This window comes from Coturnix japonica, chromosome 5 (genome assembly GCF_001577835.2).
Source record: "Coturnix japonica isolate 7356 chromosome 5, Coturnix japonica 2.1, whole genome shotgun sequence".
In the NCBI taxonomy this organism is placed as follows: Eukaryota; Metazoa; Chordata; class Aves; order Galliformes; family Phasianidae; genus Coturnix; species Coturnix japonica.
In genome coordinates this window covers 45,838,378-45,859,588 of record NC_029520.1, presented here as the reverse complement: position 1 = coordinate 45,859,588, position 21,211 = coordinate 45,838,378, and the positions used below count along the sequence as shown (strand labels likewise).

The window sequence follows — 21,211 nt, the reverse complement described above, 5'->3', positions numbered from 1 at the left end:
CGAGTTTCACTGGACCAAGAAATTTATGGTAATACAGTTTGCCCCAAGGGAAGGGGAAATGGAAATGTCTCTGCTGTGTGACATCTATTTCTGTAGCTTCTGGGCCAATGACCCATTATGTCTCTGCAGAAAATGGCTTCTGTGAATTTGCCTTTGGCTAGATGGATGGTACACAGTATATAGGGCTGAGAAGGGCACAGCCGCTCTAGAAATCAATAGGAAACAGAACAGCCTGTGCTAAGCATTTCATTCCTCATCCTCTCTCTCCTGGGAAATAGAGCAGGTGCAGGAAGAGAAATGATGGTATAATTCCTAGTAGCTTCGATATGAGTGCCCTCCTTGCAGCCTTCCCCTTACTGCAGTGAGAGTGTGCTGTGAGGAGTTCTTGCTTCAGTTTCAGAAGTCATAATTCTTATTTTTATTTTTTTTTTACTCTGCTTTAACGTAACCTTTCCACATCACAGAGAAATCCATTGAAACGTCCATAGACACTCTCTTCCCTTTTGTATGTTCACAATGATGTAGAAATACTCTACTGTTTTCAAGTCTTAGACTTTAAAACGCTGGGCTAAGTCACTCCTACACGATGGATCATCTGTTTCTTTCTGTACAGACTTGTCTATGGCAACTACCTGAGAGAAAATATTCTTGAAAAACTCTAATCTGGGCAATCTCCAAAAAGCATAGAAGAGAATTTGGTATCCCAGAGGAGGCGGGGTGAGGGTAGAGTAGTTTTAAATCCCTTTACATGCCTTCTTCTCAGCTCCCTGCTTGATTCAGACAACCTCAAGGACTTGGCTTCCACACACTGCAGTTCACCCCAGGACCTCTACAGGGTCCATCTCTGACCCAGCCCATCCATACTTTGGTTCTCATTACATCAGGACATTATAAACCAGCCTTGTAGCAGTTTATTTCTTCTTCTGAATAGAGGGATTCCTCATACATCCGTGTATTGGTGTTTAAGAGACCAATAATAGACCAATTGCTTTGCACTAGCAAAGCAATCTATGCACAGCAATCTATGCAGAAACTGGCTAGGGAAAAGGCAGTTATGTCATCAGCATGCCAGTCATCAGAGATATTCTGAGGCTACACTTCTGCTTCAGAGAAGAAATAATTGGAGAATAAATAATTGGAGAAGAAATAATCGGTATTAAAAGCAGGATTCTTTGACCTTTGTCTTTGGTGACCAGCTGTTTATAATTCAGTTCACAGAAAATAAAGCTTTTAGTAATTTTTTTTCAAGGGAAAAAAGAAATCTATGCCACAAGGGCCCTCTAAAACACATCATCATCTGAAACAGCTGGGCTGCTAGAAGCACTTTGCTTACATACATGGTTCACTCAGTCACATCAGACAACAAGTCCTGTGGGGAAATTCCAGGGAATTGCTGGAACACGCCACCTGCAGTGTTCTAGACTGTGAATCTGTAATATTCTAACAAAATTATTCCCAAATATTTAAAAGCCTGTTTTTTCAATGAAAGCTTAAAACAGATTGAAATTGCTTCAGTAGTGAGTGCAGTTTTACTCAGTTTATCAAACCCCAGTTATTGAAAATAACATACTGTAAACAGGAACTGAAACATGCCTTAATAAACACTATGAGAAATTTGGGAACAACTGATATGAACAAATTAGCCATGAAAGTGAATCTACTGCCTATACAGTGTCATGCTTGTTACTACCAGCTAAAGGGCCAACAATACACCATGACCATATGTTTGAAAACTCTTGTGACTCATACAGAACTATCTTCTTTCATCAGCATGTAACGCTGACCAGAAATCCACCCAGTAAACTGTTCTATTGTGAGCAGCAATTTAACATGCCCCACATCCTTACAATTAACTCTAAAACCATAAAGACATTACTGCCAGGTTTATAATGCCTGCATGCAGAAAACACTCTTAAGTACCTTTAACAAACAGTTCCTGCATTTGCCTTTTCCCATCCCAGTTGCTTTGCAGAATGGAATGCTGTTCCTTTGCTATCCCTTCTTTCACTTTGATTTTTTGCTCATGAAAACTAATGGGCAGTGCCTTATAACGAAGTTCATACTGTAAATAATTGAGATTGCCTTTCTAATTTACATGTAAATGCATACAAGAACTAAAAGTTGAAATTATTAATTACGGATGAAACCGAGCATCAGGTTCTACATGGTGGTTGGATAATGCCTATAAATTATACTCAAGGCCCTAGATAATAAGAATCTTTGCTGCTTTTAAAAGAAAGTAAGAACCTTGCAATTCAAAAGACAGAGGAAAACCTTCCCAAGATGGAAAAATGCTCTGTTCAACACCTACCTTTCCGTCAGATTCTATCAGCATCAGCCTGGTTTACTCAGTTCTATGACTACAGAATGTAGTTCAATCAGATGTATAGCTGCAATGCTGTGGTAACTATTCAGCACGCTTGGCAAGTCTCCAGGTGTCACACCAAATATACCCCTCTTTTTCCAACAGCAAAAGGAGCATTAGAAAGAAGCAGCGAAGCATCAATTTCTACTGTTTCAATTAAAACTGCTCTATAACATCCTACAGCAGAGCTGATTCTTCATCTTTGAAGTGAGCCAAATTCTCCTTTAACATAAATTAGCACCTGTGGCTATTTACTCATATCATAGATAGCTGAGTATTTTGTCCTGTTCTTCATGGTAAAAATTTCATGAGGCCCAAGGAAACTGTAGGATTTCCAGATGTTATATTAGATATGTAATATTTTGGCAAATAAAAGACATCTTGAAGACATTTTCTTTTGTCTTCATTGGAAAAAGAATCTAGACTTTCAATCTGTTCTTGACATTAAAATCTGCAACTTCTCCAGATCTCTTTAAAAACAGCCAATGTTTTCTATACATCGAACACTGTGTGAATGTTTTCTGGGGTGAGGTGTTTTTTGTTTGTTTTTTTAAACAAAGATGGAGCTAAAATTAGTCAACAAAGTTCTTTAGCAATGTGATACGAACAGTGACCTGAATTCCTCATGATTCTGAATCTTGCACCTCGCCTGTTGATGTGCTCTGGCTCAGCTGATGAAAGTTATCACAGCCAGTTCTGCAGCTGAATCATATCCGTAGATCCGCTGGAGGCGGTTGTGTGAACAGACCACTGCTGAACGCCAGTAATTTTTGACAGGTATGGGGGCTGCTGGAAACTCTTGCCACTCACGGTCCATCAAAGCAGTTTCAGGACTGCTCAAATTTATGCTAAATGTTAACTACTTGCCAGCAGTCCCAGCAGCCAAGCAATGCTCATCGTCATTCTTGCTGTCTCCTGCTGTTTCAGGCCCTCCTGAACCTGAGCCAGCCATAAGGATGAGAACCAGAGTACATTAGCAGGGGAAAAAATCACTGTGCCTTCCTTCCCCGTCAGTGTAAGAAAAGGCATCCAATGGGTATCCAGCTTGTACCAGTTAACACGAGCAGCTGTAAGTAACAAAGACTTAATCTTCAGAGCATCTGCATAGTTTCTAAAACTCTAATTTTGACAGCAGCGGTACTATTAAATATTTCTCTTAAATACCATCACACAAACACAAATAATGTCATATTTTTTTCTTCAGCACATTGAACAAGAAGTACTGCTGCATTTCCACAGCATCTGCCACTTGAATAGATCAATCAACTAAATCTCTGAGTACTTAACCCTAATCCATTAATGAATGCAAAGTCAGGGCACAAAGAAGTAATTCCTACAATAATTAATATTAATGAGTATTTCAAGAGGAGGATATTCATCTTCTCAAAAATCATATTAAGAAATAAACTTACAAGAAAAAGTAATTTGTATTTGTTATTTTTTGCTTTAAAGAAATGAACCTGAATATTTTTGAGTTTATTGTTCCATGAATGAGATTCCAGCCAGCAGTGGATATCATTCTAATACAGAACTTAACTCTTGAATATTACAGACCCAGACATAGAGTATTTATTCCTGAAGACATTTCAACCTGCCAGCCTTTATGCAAACAAGTGCCCCTTGGGCTCTGTGCAGGATGTAAAGTAAGTCCTTGTTTGGCTAAATCTGATTGCTGGGTAGGATAGCAGGATTGCTTAGCAATAGTGGAAATTGAACACTGCATACAGAACGGTCCCCTTGAAATGGGGCCGGTGCAGGTCAGCCTTTATATTACAAACTGGGCTTTTCAATCTTTTTTTCGACTAGCAATTTTCATTTAAAGATTCTCAGTAGTTCCCTCCACTATTTTTAATACTCCCAATAAATTTAAGAACTGTATTTAATTTCAAAAATTCTAAGCCTTTCTGATCCTTCTTTGTCAGTCACACATGAGGGTGCTGGAATCACTTCAAACCAACCTTTAGCTGTTCTGCCTGTCAATTCCTATTTGACAATTCTTCCTCCTCCTCTCACATTCCACAGAAATTAATGTATCAGTAGAGAAACTCAGTGATAAGCAAAAACCCAAAGATTCTCAGAACAGAGCCATCCCCAAGTCAATACAAACTATCTACAATTACCTGAATATTAGCAAAACATTTCTGCTTTATTATGTTCTTACTGAGATGGATTAAAAAAGGCACACGCTGACAACTACTAAATAAGAAATACTGCTGTTCCTCCTGACAGGATTAGCTAAATACCTAAATGATAAGAACACTCCTCTGCATTTTTCCTATACTTGGGAAACATGCTCTGAAAAGTCACTCTTTGATCTATTTCATTGGTTTCACTTACTGCAGCAGACCTTTAGACACATAAAAGATTTATTTTCAGTAGTCTAAGGGAGCTCCTCTTTCTTGCTTTGATGTATAAAGGATTTATGATCAATACTATCTGAGAGCAGCTGGCATTGCTACAGCTGCTCAGAGACAAGCAAAAATATGAAAATTAATGCAACACTGGCAAAAATGATATGGCCTTTAGCTATTCAGAAAGTGTAATTATCTTAGTAAATGCATGTGGTTTTGGTAACGAGACTCAAAGTTTCAAATGGATTATTTTTAATAACATCTTTTCACGGTGGTTTTATTACATATTCTAAATCAAAACTCACCACTTACCTAACAGATAAATGCCTCACTCCATCAATAGGCTTTAGATGAAGGGGTCTGGCACCCCACAAGGAATCTTAATGATGTCAATCCCATAAAGGCATGAACTTCACCTACAAGCAGCTCAGAGCAAAATCCATCTTATGCTAGTTACATTAGCTTTGGGTGACCAATATAACAACGCTTATTCAGAAAACAGTTTTATAGCTGTGGTTCTACTACTGAAGATGCTCCCTGTTGCATTTCCACAGGCAATACTAAGGACTAGATTAATGGAAGAGAATGTAGATTGGAAGTAGTTTCACAGCCACTGTGAGCTGACTGAGAAGCAATCCAAATTCTTCACTAAACTCCCACAACTCCCTTCTGCCACCAATAGCATTCTTACATCTGCACAATGAGACAACATGAATTCAACTGACATCCAACACTTTCCTCCCTGGATTAGTTTCAGTAGCAGTGAGTCAATTTCCTGATCTGGATCAGCAGGCAGGCAATGTCTGCATTAACAGAAGTGAGCAGCTCAGACCAAAATGGTTCTTTTGATTGACCCCTACCCACTAAAGCATATGTAAAACTACCTCAGGGATTTCACATGCAGGCTATCACAACATAGGGCTCTCAGCCATCAATACACTGGGGATCTGGTCACTGCTCTTCCAAGATATGACCAGATGTTCTCCAATAATTACCAGATGTTCTCCAATAATTCTTCCACGTTTTATGTTGAAATTATTTATTAAAGTGTGCATTCACGTTGTAATCAAAGCATACAGGCTGCAACATAGGATTTAATGTAACATCCTGATGAACTGCATTACATATCAGAAGCAGCCCATTTCAAAAACTTATTTTCATTAAGAAACATGTCATTTTCTAACTTTTTAATAAATACATACCTTTTACAGTACCATGTAGTAAACAACACAGTGCTCTCCTACTGCTGTTTCTCACTTCAGCAAACACTGTTAATGAATGCATTCGTTTACTATTAATGCAGTTATTAGAACCACAACTCGGTGAACATTTTAATCCCAATGATATCACCATCATTGTATGAAACAGTGCAATCCATTACAGTATCATTAATATTTCATTTTCCAAAGGAATAATTAGTTCACTAATGCCAACAAACCTCCCTTTGCTCAACCTGAAAAACCTCATTAATAAATTATGTCATGTTTAGATATGAAAAACAGGTCAATGGCTATTGAGTTCACATTTCCAATATGAAAGCCTTCCCTACAGCATGGCTCTAGGGAAAACACACTTCAATAATAGAATCCTCTCAGTAAGTATTAAAACAATCACTACATTGAATTGTATAGATATAGAAAACATTCAAAGTGAAGGAACTTTCTTTAAATTACAGATACACAGCATAACATTTTAAGACTTGACTTATACCAGCTTCCTCCCAATTGACGTTACATACTTTGACACCAGAAAATCCCCCTCGAGCTCTTGTGAGTGAAGGAATGGGTGAGAATATGACATGTTTTTCCTCATACAGCCAAGTATGAGTTTCCTTTTTTATGAAGATCGTCTGGCAATGCATCTTTTTTATTGCTCAGCAGATAAAATCTTCAACAATCACAGGTTAGAGGAACTGTTGTCCAAGAGGGACATTTCTTATAAAGGAAACAAGATTACAGTAGGCTCTACAGCCTCAGTAAATTATATTGAAAGCTTAAGATATGATTTCATAAAAATGGAAAATAGATGCATTAAAAAAGAAAAGCATTATTCTAAGTCAATTGTGCATATACACTTAGAAATCATACTTGTTCCTACAGACATGTTATACTACTACTGCTCTGTGCAGCTGCTGTAAAGTGAGGCATTTTGTCTTTACGTACAGACACAGTCTGTAAGAGCATTCTCTGACCTAAGATCAGGCACAGCACACTGGGATTTGTTTTATGAGGTATATGCCTCTGTGGCTTAAAAATAAAAACAACCCAAAAAACAACCATCAGTTGTGTTCTGTTCCAGTCAGTGTCTAAGAAGAAAGCTTTCAAGAGTTCTCTAAGTTGTGATTTCAATGGGAAATATTTTGGATATTCATGAAATAAACAGTGGTTGTAAATTAAGGCTGAAGGCAATTTTTATTTACACAGTCTAACAAACAGACCTAAGCAATCATTACATTGGACATTCAGACTCTGAATATCACTACTAGCAGGTTTATAGCACCTCGGCACTCTACTAAGTAGTGTTACATTCTTCATGGAGCTGTGATCACTGATTTCCAGCATTGGTTGTTTTCCGACGAAGCCACCTCAGGGCTCTCACCAGTGCTACTTGTCCCATGAGGAACGTGATAGTAAAGTTACGTTTATACCAATCTCTTGGATTCCAAAGCCAGGAAGGCAACCAGAACACAGAACAAGAAAAGGAAAAAGGAACATAGATATATTAAAACATCTCTTGGCAATGACAAATGACAACTTTGTGATGACTTACACTTTCCATTCTTTGTGACAACACTTGCCTTGTCTAACTAAATAACTTAAAATGTCAGATGCGGATAGTCACATAATGAACAGATTGCATGTGGAGTATATGGCTACAATTATTCAGAGCTCAACTATAAAGAAGTTTAATGTGTAGCTTCATAACCAATTGCATTTTAATTCAGACAAGATTAACTAAATCTTACAATGACCTGCTTTACTTCAGAATCCAGCCACTTTTAAGAATTCCCCACCAGTGCTGTGCTACATGTGGCATTTGTGCACGTATGAAGAGGCATGTGTTAGAACAGGAATAATTGGTCACCTATATCTGAAGGGATGGTGAGGGGGGAAGTAAAATCATACTTCCATGTTCAATTAGGTAATGCAATACAGGAAACACTTTTGCAATCAATACAGGAAACACTTTCACAATGCATCACCTTTTAAAGACCATGCCTTTAACATTACCAAAATTAGCCTTCTGACATGCATGATCTCTAAATATTCTAAATATACATCTTTTTAATCTCTGGGCATCTGCTTCAAATTCTTGCTCCTGTTAGCAACTAAAGTAACTTAATTATTGCCTTCATTTTTCCACCAAGGATCCCTCCCCTGTTTTGCAAAGCTTCACACAAGCAGCAATACTCTTATTGTAGAAATAGCAGAGAATATTACATTACACTTTGAATTTAGGTCTTCTGTCACATCTTTTAGAAACCTTGCATGTACAGGTTAGCATAGACCTGAGATATTAACTTCTCAGTAAGGACAGAAGCGAAAATCATGCTGACAAGAAGCACTGAGCTACCCTCTAAAATGTCATGTTAAATCAAAATATCATGCTAACACTGCAACTGTTTCTTTTCCCCTTTCATGTCTCATTTCCAATTTCTTATTCTTTTTAAAGACTATTTCCACTCTATGTACCCCAAACCATATATGCTTGGTGTCTTTATTCTACCAAACTTGTAGAAGTTTTAACACTTCAGCAGCCAGCTTTCAGGCCAGCTAGCAACACTGCAGAAAAGCATACAAATGAACGCAGAAATTGATCTTTTTTTAAGTAGGCTCCAATGCTTTCAAGGCTGTGCAGTTCCACTCAGCATCAGCCATTCAGTGTGTTGTAACAGAGCAGCAACAAGGATTGCCACCTTCAGAAATAAAGCCTGAACTCTTTGGTTTTGCTTCCTCCACTCCCATGCAAGACGTGTTCATTTATTTTAAATACTGTTACTTTACTGTAAGAACAATTCTATTGTATATGCACAATACATACAAAGAACCCTAAACTGCACTTTGTTACAGTGACATTAGAATTCTAACTCATGTCAAGTCATGAGGAACCTGAGAACACTTGGGACCTTAGAGCCCTGTCAAGTCAGAGTAAAAAAACAAAGTTAGATCCAATCCTCTATACCTTTTAGCTAGACGGTGATGTCCAATAGTCAACATAAATATATTCTACATACCTGTTATAATGCATATGCTTTCTAAAGTTTTTACGTAGGAAGTCCTTGTAAAAGTCAGCCATTTCCTCTGCATTCAGTGTCACCTTCTGGCCTGAAAATAAGTTTTGGCATGACAATGTGAAGATAGTTCTTCAGACTAAAACACAAGGCTCAGATTGTGGAGCTAGGTCTGACTCCTTGCTTTCAAAGGCTTCTTGCGTAACCTTAAAGACATACATTTACTTTCTTATATATTAAAAGCTTATCAAGGGAGCTCAGCAGATTAAAAACACTGTTACACCTTGGAACCAGCACAGTAACTCTGAAGCCCTTATTACTCATGAAAGTGATTTTTGTTTGTTAGGTCTCAGCTTACTTAGGAAGCCAGTGGGCCCCTACGAAAAAGTCATCTACTTCTTGAATAACATTAATCTGTCACAGGGCTGAAGTCTAAACACCACCAGTAAGAGCACTTAGTAACCTGAGTTTCCTCCCTTAAAGGAGATCTGTAAGCACAGGCAGAACACTATTCATCACTGACAAAACACTGTCAAAAACACATTTTTTTTCCTACTGCTGTTGCTAAATTTCAAGTACAAGAGAGGACACGTATAGCTTTGAACATATGTCTCAGTATAGAAGGTAAGGAGACACATATTCTCTCCATGGAATGTGAAAGGAAGATCTGTGGCTACTGCACACAAGTAGCGCCTGGACAGCCAACAAATATTTTCAACTTTAACAGTTAATTCCTACAAAATCTTTCTGGCACTAACAGCAAGTCTAAAACAAGGATCAAATTTGAGTTTCCCAGAGAATACAGACACGATGGAGACTGCAAGATTCAACTTGTTATCGTTCCAAAAACACATTTTAAAGCACCCAAGACTGATCACAGAAGTGTATGTCATTTATCAGTACTACCATGTCCTAACATACTATGCAACAAAATCATTGTAACAGCTTTAATTATTTTATTTCTTCATAATCTTCATTCAGTTCTGCTGACAGCACGGATCTGTTGATTAAGAAATAACTTCTGTTCCAACTGTACATGCATGTAGTTATTACTCTTATCTATACACAGCTCTGTCTGTGAGCAATAAAGAGCTAACCCAATATGTGCAGTCAATGTAAGGGATGTAGAAGCTTATTTTTTCTTTTACTTCTTGATTAACAAAAACACAAACACACACAAAGCAGCAGTTTTTCCTTAACAACAGAATTTAATTTGTTTTGTAATCACATACCAGTCACTGGGACATAAATACAAGTGGAATGTAGAAGTCTAAGATATATAGAACACCAGTACAGATGCTTTCCTGAAGTCAAACACACCATTATTCTATAAACAAAATGTTCAGCCATGTACTACAATGGCCAATCTCTGTATTACGAAAGCATCCTTTTTTCTATTTCACATAACACATTTCTCAGGCACGTATTTTACAGCAACTGTGCTCAAAGACGGTCAGAGAACAGCTGTTGTCTCTTTGCCCAGAGAAGCTGTGGGTGCCCCATCCCTGGAGCTCATAAAGGCCAGGCTGGATGGAGCCCTGGGCAGCCTGATCAAGCATCTGACTTATTGGTCAACAGCCCTACCTGCAGCAAGGGGCTGGAATGAAGTGATCTTTGAGGTCCAGTCCAATCCAAACCATAATTATTCTTCAGGGGTTGTCTTACCTCTTACCTCATAGAAAATGCTGTATTAATTTAACATGGACCTGATGGAAGAGCATGCATTTTTTTGCCCAACCACAGCATCCGCTTAAGGCAAGTGCTCTAGTATGTTCAGCTCAGCTAGTTCACTGGGTTAAGAAGCATGAGAGAAGAAAGCCTGTTCCTCCTTAGGCTGCAGAATGATTAAATCACTTGAACGGGATTTCATCACATACCCTCCAGCTGGGCAGGGAGGAATTAGGGGACAAACACTGCAACAAAACATCTCACTTTTCACGTGCATGCTCTGAACAATCACTTGTGACAGAACACACAGCACATAACTAGCAAAATCTGAAGTTAAACAGAATTCATAACGTATCTTGAATTGTACAAAGATCTCACTAACCTGTTTCATCTCTCGTTTCCAGACCCTTGGCTTTCAGCCTTGAGTAGATAAATTCTTCTTTTTCCTAAAAGATGGTTTTTCCACATTAGAATTTGAGGCATTCGGTCCTTGAAGTAAACCACTGTTTTTAAATCATGTAACAGCTCAGTGCCTAATACCCTCTGAAATAACAAACAACACTCATTAATATTGGAAACATCAACAAAACATTTACCCAAGCACAGTGACTTAGTGTTAAACCGATAAAGCTCTGTTGCTTAGATCCAGAAGATGGCCATGAGGACAACCAAAGGGCTGGAGCACCTCTCCTATGAAGGAAGACTACAGGAGTTGGGTTTGTTTAGGCTGAGAAGAGAAGGCTCCAGGAAGACCTCACCACAGCCTTCCAGTACTTGAAAGGAGCTTGTAATTGGGAAGGAGACAGACTTTTCTTTGCATAATTTGATAGTGATAAGACAAGGAGGAACAGCTTTAAACTGAAAGAGGGAAGATTTGGGTTAGATGTTAGAAAGAAATTCTCTGCTCAGACAGCAGTGAGGCCCAAACAAACAACAAACAAACAAACTAACAATGAAGACAACACATACCACATAACTGAGCATTTCTGCATTCAGATAAACACGTGGCCTTCAAATCTGTCATTATTTGGATGTGTACAGAACAATTACCTTTTCGTCGAGTTCTCAAACTCAGTTCTACAGAAGTCAGGGAGGATATGGTGATCAAAGCTCAGAAATAACAGTGAATTACTGAATCACTCCCACTCCTCCTAACCTATAGGGTCATAGAAGAGCTTCGGTTGGAAGGTCAGCGAGCTCCAACCCCACTGCTATGGGCTGACTGCCCCTCACCAGACCAGGCTGCCCAGGGCCCCATCCAACTCAGCCCTGAACACCTCCAGGGATGGGGCACCCAATAGTGATAGGACAAGCTACGAGGTTGTGTAAGAAGTCACTCCTACTCCTGTTTATAACCTCTCTTCAAGTACTGGGAGGCTGCAATGAGGTCTCCCCAGACCCTTCTCCTACCTAAACAAGCCCAATTCTTTCAGCTTTCCTTCATAGAAGTGCTCCAGACCTTAAGGTGCAATCGCAAAAGAAAGCACGTGTCCTTGCTTTCAGAATCACACACAGCATCACAGGCTTTCAGCCTTGATAAAAGGTTCAACTGCCAGTGCAGCAGGGCACATCAAAGAACCATCTGAGTTAGAATGGACCCCAAATGCCATTTTCTCCAACCACCCTACAACGAACAGAGACACAGCTCCATCAGGTGCTTCTACAGCAGAGCTTTCCTTGCTTTTTCCCTGCGGCAGCACCGCTTCCAGCAGCCAAACCCCCCCATTCCTCCCGGCCCGATGCCGCCCCCCAGCGGTTCCGGACTGACCGTCCTGAAGGCGGTGTTCTGCCGGGCCCAGAAGCGCTGGTTCCACTCCTGTGTCTCCTCCCGCAGCTCCCGCAGCCGCCGTTCCAGCGGGGTCTCGTGAGGCGACACGTAAAAGATGACGGGGCGGAGGTTAGAGCGCTTGTCTGGGGGCCCGATCCAGTCCCTGCGGGAGCCGGCGGGGGGACAGAACCGCGGCCTCTGTGTTACAAGCGGGACGATCGGCCGCTCCCCGCCGCCGGAGGACACAGTAGAGGAGAAGCATCCATAGCAGCATCCATAGCGGCATCCATAGCGGCAGCCGCCCGCCCTCACGGCCCGCACAACCCCTACAGCCGCCATCCCCGCCGCCGGCCGCGCTTTACGGCGATGTCGCAGCCGAGGGCGGCGCTGCGGGGCGGGGCCGGGCTCAGGGCTCCGAGCCCTTCGCTACCGCTCGGCCGTGGCGCAGCGCCGAGCCGGGCCGCCGTGCCTCAGCCCGGGGGCGGCTGCAGGGTGAGCCGGGAAGGAGGGGGGGAGTGCGGGGAACGCGTCGCTTTCGGCTCCGGAGCGGTGGGAAGGAGCGGCTGTGAGCGGGGAGGGGAGCGCCGTGCTGGGGGGTTCAACCCCGGCTGAAGGAGGGGCGGCTGCGTGCCCGCTGATAGGGGTCGGTGAGACCGTAATATAAAGTTGTAAACACGGGTAACCGATGTGTTCGCTTCGCTCTGCATCGCAGTTCGACTGAAGGTGGATGAGAGCAGAGCATGGATATGGGGAACCAACACCCTGCCATCAAACGGTTGCACGAGATACAGAAGGAAGTGAGAGAGATCGAACAGCAAGTGGCAGTCTTCAGCGGGTTGTCCACGGACCGGGACTACAAGAAGCTGGAGAGATCCCTCACCAAACAGCTGTTTGAGATCGACTCTGTGGACACTGAGGGCAAAGGGGACATCCAGCAGGCCAGGAAACGCGCTGCCCAGGAGACCGAGCGGCTGCTGAAGGAGCTGGAGCAGAACGCCAACCACCCGCGCAGGCTGGAGATCGAGGCCATCTTCAAGGAGGCACAGGCGCTGGTGGAGCGTGAGATCACGCCTTTCTACCAAGGAGGCAACAGCATCAACGAGGAGTTTGAAGAAGGCATCCAGGACATCGTGCTGCGGCTCACCCAGGTGAAGACCGGAGGGAAGGTTTCCTTGCGCAAAGCGAGATATCGCACCCTGACTAAAGTGTGCGCCGTGCAGGAGATCATAGAGAGCTGCGCCAAGAGACAGCTCTCCCTGCCACTCTCTAATGATGCGCATCCTTCTGTCTCCAAAATTAACTCTGTAATGTGTGAGGTGAACAAAGCCAGAGGAACCCTTATTGCGCTTCTGATGGGAGTGAGTAGTAATGATACCTGCAGGCATTTAGCCTGCGTCCTCACAGGCCTCGTCGCTGATTTGGATGCTTTGGATGTCTGCGGTCGCATGGAAATAAGGAATTACAGAAAGGAAGTAGTGGAAGAGATCAATAAATTGCAGAAATACCTGGACTTGGATGAAGAAGCAAATACTACTCATGCTTATGATCTGGCCCAAAATCAGTCCATTCTAAAAATAGAAGAAATACGCAAGAAAATGAAGGAAGTTAATTCTTTGCTTTTAAAAACAGAGAATGCTTCTGATTTGTATTTGGGATCCAAAGCAGAACTGCAGGGATTAATTGCCCAGTTAGATGAAGTGAGTCCGGGAAAAAACCCTTGTATTAGAGAAGCCAGGAGAAGAGCAGTGATAGAAGTACAGACTCTCATAACATACATTGATTTAAAGGAAGCACTTGGAAAAAGGCAAATGTACGCAGAGCAGACTGCTGCAGAACATCAGTCTCATCAAGCAGTTTGGACTGTGCTTGGAAACTTGTCTCAGATTCAGCAGGAGGTGATTTCTTTTGATGGAAATAGAACAGATAAGAACTACATGCGATTGGAAGAACTCCTTACAAAGCAACTTCTTGCACTTGATGCCGTCGACCCACAAGGTGACGAGCGATGTAAGGCTGCCAGAAAGCAAGCAGTAAAGCTTGCACAGAATATCCTTTACTACCTGGACATGAAAACAGATGAATGGGAGTACTGAAGGAAACGTGGCCTGACATAAAATACCATTTTTTTTCCTGCGGCACTTCATGTAGGATGATAGCTACACTGGCAGCACATAGTGAAAGTAGTGTTCTATGCTTGCTTAAATCACGGAGGTTGCATACAAAGTTACCTTGGCTATATGTGTGCTATCCCACGCAGTCACCCACTTGCCATGGCAACTGTCAGTACACCATCAGCAATTCTGGTCACTGCTATAAGCAATGGAATGAGATTCTCTGAAGGAGCAGCTTAAGTGTTGATTGAACGGCTTCTTTTTCTTAATCTGTCTGTGTTTTAATAACCTGGTGTAACATTCAGAGAACGCAAATGTTTCAAAGATGCCGAAAATTCCTTGTGGTGCAGTACTGCAGAGCTGTTTCAAGAAAGCTGGGCGTGAAAATTAGTGTTTAAGCACAAGGCTCCATCCAGCAGCATCGTAGCAGTCTGGATATACTCTTAATGTGCTGCTTTGATGAAAAGTATTAAATGCAAACAAAAAAAAACCAACTTGCTGGCTTTTGGGTTGTGCTTGTTTTATTCCATCCATCACACCTTCTGCTTGCTTAGATCTCTTTAGATTTCCTGCTCGGCAGAAGTACAATGCCAGCTTCAAATTCACATAGGCGAAGCCACTTTTGTATGGCACCTGTGAACTGTCATTTGCAAGAACAGCTTTTCTGCTGGTGGAAACTCTCAAATATTCTTTGCTTTAAGAAGCTGGGACTCAAAGAGGACAATCTGTAGATATTTACTGGCCAGATGAATTGGGTTTTGAGGATTTCACACTGCCATCCATTAGAACCTGAAAACTGCAATGAACTTTTTTTAATGCTACTTAGGGGTCTTTTTAAATTCTGCTGTTCTATCTGGTTTTGACTCGCCTTCCCCTGTTTGATTAGAGCAGAAGTCACTTTGAAGCGGATGAGGATTTTGGATTTATTTTTGTAGTGTTAGGTAGTATAAAGGCATCCCTAATGATGTACGTTTGTGTGATACACGTAGATCTTTCATACTGGTCAGGTGTGGCTTTAGGCATGTCTTGGAAGAGGCTTTTGGCATACGTCTCTCTTTGTAACTCCCTGCTTAATTATAAATGAGCTTTGTAAATCAGCTCGATTGTACTACTTTATGCACTACCTTTTCGTTTGTTGCTGCTAGCACCCATCACATTTCTACTATAGCATGGTTTTGAGTTTTGTTTTGTTTGGGGTTTATTTTGAGCATGGCATTAAAATGAATTAATACAGAGAAATATATTTAATTACAGAAACTTTGCACTTCGCTCTTTCATGTTGAATTAATGAATCAATGTAGGTGATGATTTGTGCCTCTTTATGGAGTAAAAACCATTTCGGATGTTAAACTTTAAACAAAGTATTTTTAGATCTATTTTAAACTGATTAAATAAGACAGTGCTGTCTGTGAGAGACAAGTGCCTTTAGGACACCACAAACTTGCACCATCATGTGTAGATATAGAAACTGTTTATGGCAGCTTGATGCAAACTGGATTTATTGTGTATATATAAGTGCACTGTATCTCAAATGAACGTAATGCAATAGGTGAGAATTGCTCTATGGCGTCCTGACAACAAGCATCAGCTTTAGGAAAAGCAGACTCTGTTTAAAAATGAATTTATTTATTTTAAGATAAATAGGGAGATTGGGGACAAGGAGGGAGAGAGAACTCTTCTTCTGCATCGTGCTTTCAGGTGCTGCTGAAAGCCTGTGTAACTTCAGAGTGTGAATACATTTTGTTTTGTGACAGAACATTTGCTGGAGGGTTCTCCATGGCTCTTCAACCTTGTTGAATTTATCTTCCCTTACCTAAAAATAATTAAAATAAGTAGAATCATCTCCTTTGGGTAAAATTCCAGTCTGTGTTTATAGGTTTTATGGCTGGCACGGAATAGTGATGTTTGACACCTGAATTACTGGACTCATTTCAAGATTTCTTGGTGTTTGAACTTCAGCTTGTTGTTTATGCTTAAATTTGTAGGAAATGTAAGGATTTCATAGTGTGGTAATAGAATGCATCTTTCTTTTGTACTGCTGTCAGGTCTGCAGTGGTTACTTGTAGGCTGTTTAACGTTGGTGTTCTTTGGAGGTCGTGTGTAGCTTTATAAATGTTTGAACTTAGGCGAAAATGAGTAAGTATAGTTTTCAGATCTATTTTAACTCTGCTTGTCTTTCAGCTTCTCTGGATAAAAAATCAAGCCTGTGTCTCTAGTCAGGCAAGTGTGTAAGGTTAGTGTCACTTCCATTAACTGACTAGGATTTGGTAGCACGATACAGTGTGGATTAAGCTTTTCCCCATTGTTCTGTAATCTAATCAATTGATAATCTAAATTTTATGGTAAAAATCCTCATCTGGAATGGGATCAGTTTAGATTTTGCATGAATGAAAACTAAATATACTTAATCAAAAGAAAGGAAAGCAAAAAGTGGAGGTTTCTCAAAGTCTTGCTTTTGTGCTAAAGAATGTAATGGCTCTTTTTGATATCCAAAGATTGAGAAGCACACAGCGTCTCACTATGGCAGGCTAAATAATCAGCGAAATGCAAGTGGACCAAGTTGCAAAATCTTGCATTTTAGTGCTCCATGGAAGTGAAGTAACTTTTCCATGCACTTGGCAACCTACCTTAGAGCTAAACAGGTCACTGGATATTTTGGGGAGGTAATGATACATCCCGATTTCTATTTGTTTATTGTATTTCCCTTTGAATTGGTTTTGTTTGGTTATGTCAGCGTTTATTTTTGTTACTTAGTTCGGAGGAGGCTTTTGTTAAAGTAAATTACTGTACATACTCCTATGGTGTATGTCTTGATTTATTGCTGTGTGGGGTGTGGCATTTGTATATACAAATTCAAGGTTAAATATTGCAGTGTTATATTCCTGATTAATAAAAATACATTGCTAATTTTACAAGGTGTTCATTTGAATGTTATGCCCTGCTGCCTTTATTTATTTATGAATGTGAGTTATCAGAATGTAAATTATTTTTGTCTTAGAAAAAGTCATTAAACATATAGACAAAAAGTTCTCTCTCTTTTTTTTATCTCCTTCCTCTAAAAGTTTGCTTTTTCACTGCTGTATTTAACAAAATAAAGTTCTTTGTGTGGAAACCACCCCCACCTCTACTTGCTAAGTCTGGTGTTTGGTTTTCTTTGCATGTAAACTTGCATTACAGTAATTACATCAGCTGGTGCTTGAGTTGTTCCTTCAGTGGCAGCTCTGCACACTCCTGGGCTTCGCTTCAATGCTCACTGTAAAAACGTTGGCAGTAGTGACAATCCTTTCTGTTGAAGGATGCTTCCTTTACAGGTGAGCGTGCAAAACTGATCGTGTGAAGTCTCTTCGTGTGCAAAAAGAACCTCCAGTAGGAGTCGAGCTAATTAGATTCTGAGCAGTATAGATGAGGCATGTTCACATGACTGTTCTGATGGCTCAGTATGTTTTCCTGAGATGCAGCGAGTTATCAGCTCACTGCTGCTGGAAATCTGTACTGCTATTTCTGCTCAGAGGGCTGCTGGCTGTGTGCTGCTTCTGCTGCATGACCAACTCCTGTGAGCTGATTTAATGCAATAAAACAGGAGGGGTAAAAAAACAAAAAGAAAACACGAGGAAGAAAGAATATAGCAGAATATAGCATTCTGTGTGTTCAGTGAGACAAACTGGGTTGTAGAATAGCCTAACGTGAGCCAGAGCTACCGCAGAATGAGTGGGTGGGTCACAGGGCCAGGGGTTAGGGAACAAATTTTAAGTGTTTCTGTAGCACTAAGCCATTAGATCAATCTTTCACACAGCTAAATCTATGCAGGGGAAAGAGAGAAGACGGCACTGTCAGCTCCTACTCTTCTGCCTTGGTAATGGATTGTGATGAAGGCAATGCAAATGAATCATGTACGGAAAACAAACCAGTTGCTTTCAGATGCTCTTTCATGTTTCTCAGTAACAGTCCATGCAATAAAAAATCAAGTGGCCATGTAGAGGTACTGTACAAATTCTGTGAAGTTCACGTGTGGAAAACGTCAGAAAAGATTTATAAACAGAATATTCCAGTGTGTAACAAGATCACTCCATGTTACCTTCGCTTTTAATGATGTGGCTTAGTTCAAGGAAATACTCTTCAAAGTCCGGTAAAGCATGTGGGCAATGGCCCTCAGAGTCACTGAGCTACTGCTGACCTGTTTGTCTTGATCGGCTGTGTACTCATGAGTGCATTTGCCTTGCTGGGAATTTTTTATGGGACAGGCAAATTTAAGTACCTGGAACGTTTTAGCTGGAAAAACTCTGGCTTCTCAGTGTTTTATTTCCATATGGGTGTACCCTCCGCTTTGGAAATGTCTTTGCTAAGAACCTGAAGTAGTAAAAGTGCTTTATTACTGAGCTCACAAATAGAAGGCCTGGGGGCTCAAGCTGGCTGCCAACAGGAGACATTTAAGGGTTAGGATCTTGGAAAACCTTCCTGCTAGAGGAACCTGCTGGGCACATTACACACTCAGATCTTGTTTTATGAGTGTGCTCTCTGCCTGCTCCCATGTTGCTTTCATTGAGAAAGATGATTCTGAGGAGGGTGGTCCCTGAAGATGTCAGGCTTTTTGTTTTAGGTCAGTCTGAGCTACGGTGGGGTATGTACCAGTCGTTTGGTGTGGGTGCCGTTCTGTTTTGCTACGTGAAATGATAATGAACACAATCCTTTCAGTTTTATTAGTAGGCGTGCACATGTAGGCTGGTCATTAGCTAAAGAAGCTATGGAAGATGTACTTTTGGTTGAACAATTCTTACCCTTTCTGTTTGTCAGCATTTGGTCCAGGGCACTGCCAAACACAAGCGAGTCATATTGCTTATCAGTGCAAAAATAAGGAGGACATATTCCAAGTCGGTAAACTCTTCCTACAGGACATAAATCATAGCAGAGTTTCCCATTAGAAGTGGAAAAGTGCAGCGTGTTCCTTAATTGGACCATTTCACCTCAATTAGTTTTGCCAGACAAACTTCTGCGCCAGAGGAGTTCCTTGTGAAACCTGTATTTCAGGAAGGTAATCAAATGCATCTCATGAGAGAGAGAAACACACTGATGCAGTTCAACATCCTTAATGATCTTGCTTTCTTTAGCTCCCAAACTATCAGCTCCTGAACAGATACTCAAAAACAAGTCTGTCAGCATGACCACCAACATGTTCATAAGCCAAATTAAATTGTAAAAAGGGGGCAGAGAGAGACAAAATACTGAAGGAAAACAAAACAAAATCTTAATGAAGTTGTCAGGCAGTGGTTTGCCCAACATCTTTTCGTTTGTGACACAAGAAAAGCAAGCAGAAAAAATTCCATCTTGTTCCCTTTCACCTTGTTGCAATTAGATCTAGCCTACACCCTGCAGCTCATGGTTGTTTTCCTCAGTCACCCTAAATGCTCCTCCAGGGTACCATCCAACCACTTGCTGATGGGCCTTAGCCTTGGGCAAGAGAGATGCCATAATCAGTGTCATTCCCTGTGAAATCTCTGGCAGTGGCAACTCTTTATGCACTCGGAGTCGTTGTAACTAGCAGAAGACAGTGTATGAGATGAAGAGTGTATCCTGTAATAAACTGTTAATTGGAAGGGATAGTATAATGACTGGGAGAAAGTCTGAGTAAGATATCATTACTGTTATTTTTATATTGATCTTTTTTTAATGAAAAGTCTACATAAAATTGTTTTATTCAGACCAATCTGTAGCCAGTTGTCAATGATCCATAGTCTATTTCTTTCCTTCCAGGTGCCTCATGTTAATTCCACTGGGAAAGGAGATTTGAAAAGCTCAGCCTTGTATTGATCTTAATGAGCAGCTTCTGGTCACTTTCAGAACACTGGTGGACATTGAGTTTTCCAGAATACTCAGCATCCAAGTGTTCCCACCATGACAAGTAAGGCAGTGTTCTGAATGGGGGCCATTGATAGGCCCATGCAGCCCATCATTTGCCATCTTACAGCCATAGACAGACCTTGCAGCTAATTAAGCCTCATCTGAAAATGGTGTTGCCTCAGTCTCCTAGTAAAGAGTTGCTCCAAAGCATCATTGCTGTGGGGATTAAGTAACCTTCTAATTTCCAGCATAAACATATTCATGAGAAGCTTCTCTTCTCCCCTGCTGTGTAGTCTAGAATTTGTTTATAGGCCATGGTTGAATTGCCTCTCAGCTTCTGTTTTGTTTGGCTAAGGAGCAGATTCACCCAGACAGGCCCAGCTCTATTGAGGATCTCTATTCTGTCAATCCAAAGCAAATCTGAAATAGTCCTTTTCAGTTTTCCAGGAGGTTGTCAGTTCTCAATGTATCAAGTCAAATTCTTCCAACACCAAATTTGACTACATTAATTTGGTATTTTCTTCATGCCATTGCTTTTATGCTCTGCCAACTCTGACATTCGGATATTCTAGCAATCCATAACTCTGAGTGACCTGCAGAAAAGTGCGGAAATATTTCAAGCCTCTGATAAGGTTGTTTGCATCAGAAGTAGCACTACTGTTTGATGAAACAACATAGAAGTGTACTGATGGGTTTTTAGATCAGAAGCTATCACACTGATCATTTTCACTTGACTGGAAGCATGAGTTAATTTTGGCAAGTCCAGTAGTATCCCAGATAGATTAAAAGCTTCCCCAGGGACAGTCTAACCCAATTCATGATGACACTTGAAATCATCCTTTAAAACAGGAACCTGCTTATGAAATATGACTTTATTGTAGA

General features: G+C 40.9%; 2 protein-coding genes across 3 annotated transcripts; one reads left to right on the top strand and one right to left on the bottom strand.

Annotated features, from left to right (window-relative positions):
* Positions 1–891: 891 nt before the first annotated feature.
* On the bottom strand, positions 892–12,756 carry LOC107315305 (cytochrome c oxidase assembly factor 8). Of its 2 annotated transcripts, none has more exons than XM_015865505.2 (4): positions 12,384–12,756; positions 10,998–11,061; positions 8,951–9,041; positions 892–3,432 (listed from the first exon to the last, which is right to left on the bottom strand). In XM_015865505.2, the coding sequence occupies exons 1-4, from the start codon at positions 12,720–12,722 to the stop codon at positions 3,420–3,422; spliced, it is 507 nt and encodes a 168-aa protein (XP_015720991.1). In that variant the 5' UTR covers positions 12,723–12,756; the 3' UTR covers positions 892–3,419. The 2 variants fall into 2 exon arrangements, with proteins under 2 accessions (XP_015720991.1, XP_015720990.1); XM_015865504.2 differs by lacking the exon at positions 892–3,432 and adding an exon at positions 6,524–7,369.
* BAG5 (BAG cochaperone 5) lies at positions 12,741–17,621 on the top strand. Its single transcript, XM_015865501.2, has 2 exons — positions 12,741–12,875; positions 13,096–17,621. The coding sequence occupies exon 2, from the start codon at positions 13,124–13,126 to the stop codon at positions 14,474–14,476; it is 1,353 nt and encodes a 450-aa protein (XP_015720987.1). The 5' UTR covers positions 12,741–12,875; positions 13,096–13,123; the 3' UTR covers positions 14,477–17,621.
* The last annotated feature ends 3,590 nt before the right edge of the window (positions 17,622–21,211 follow it).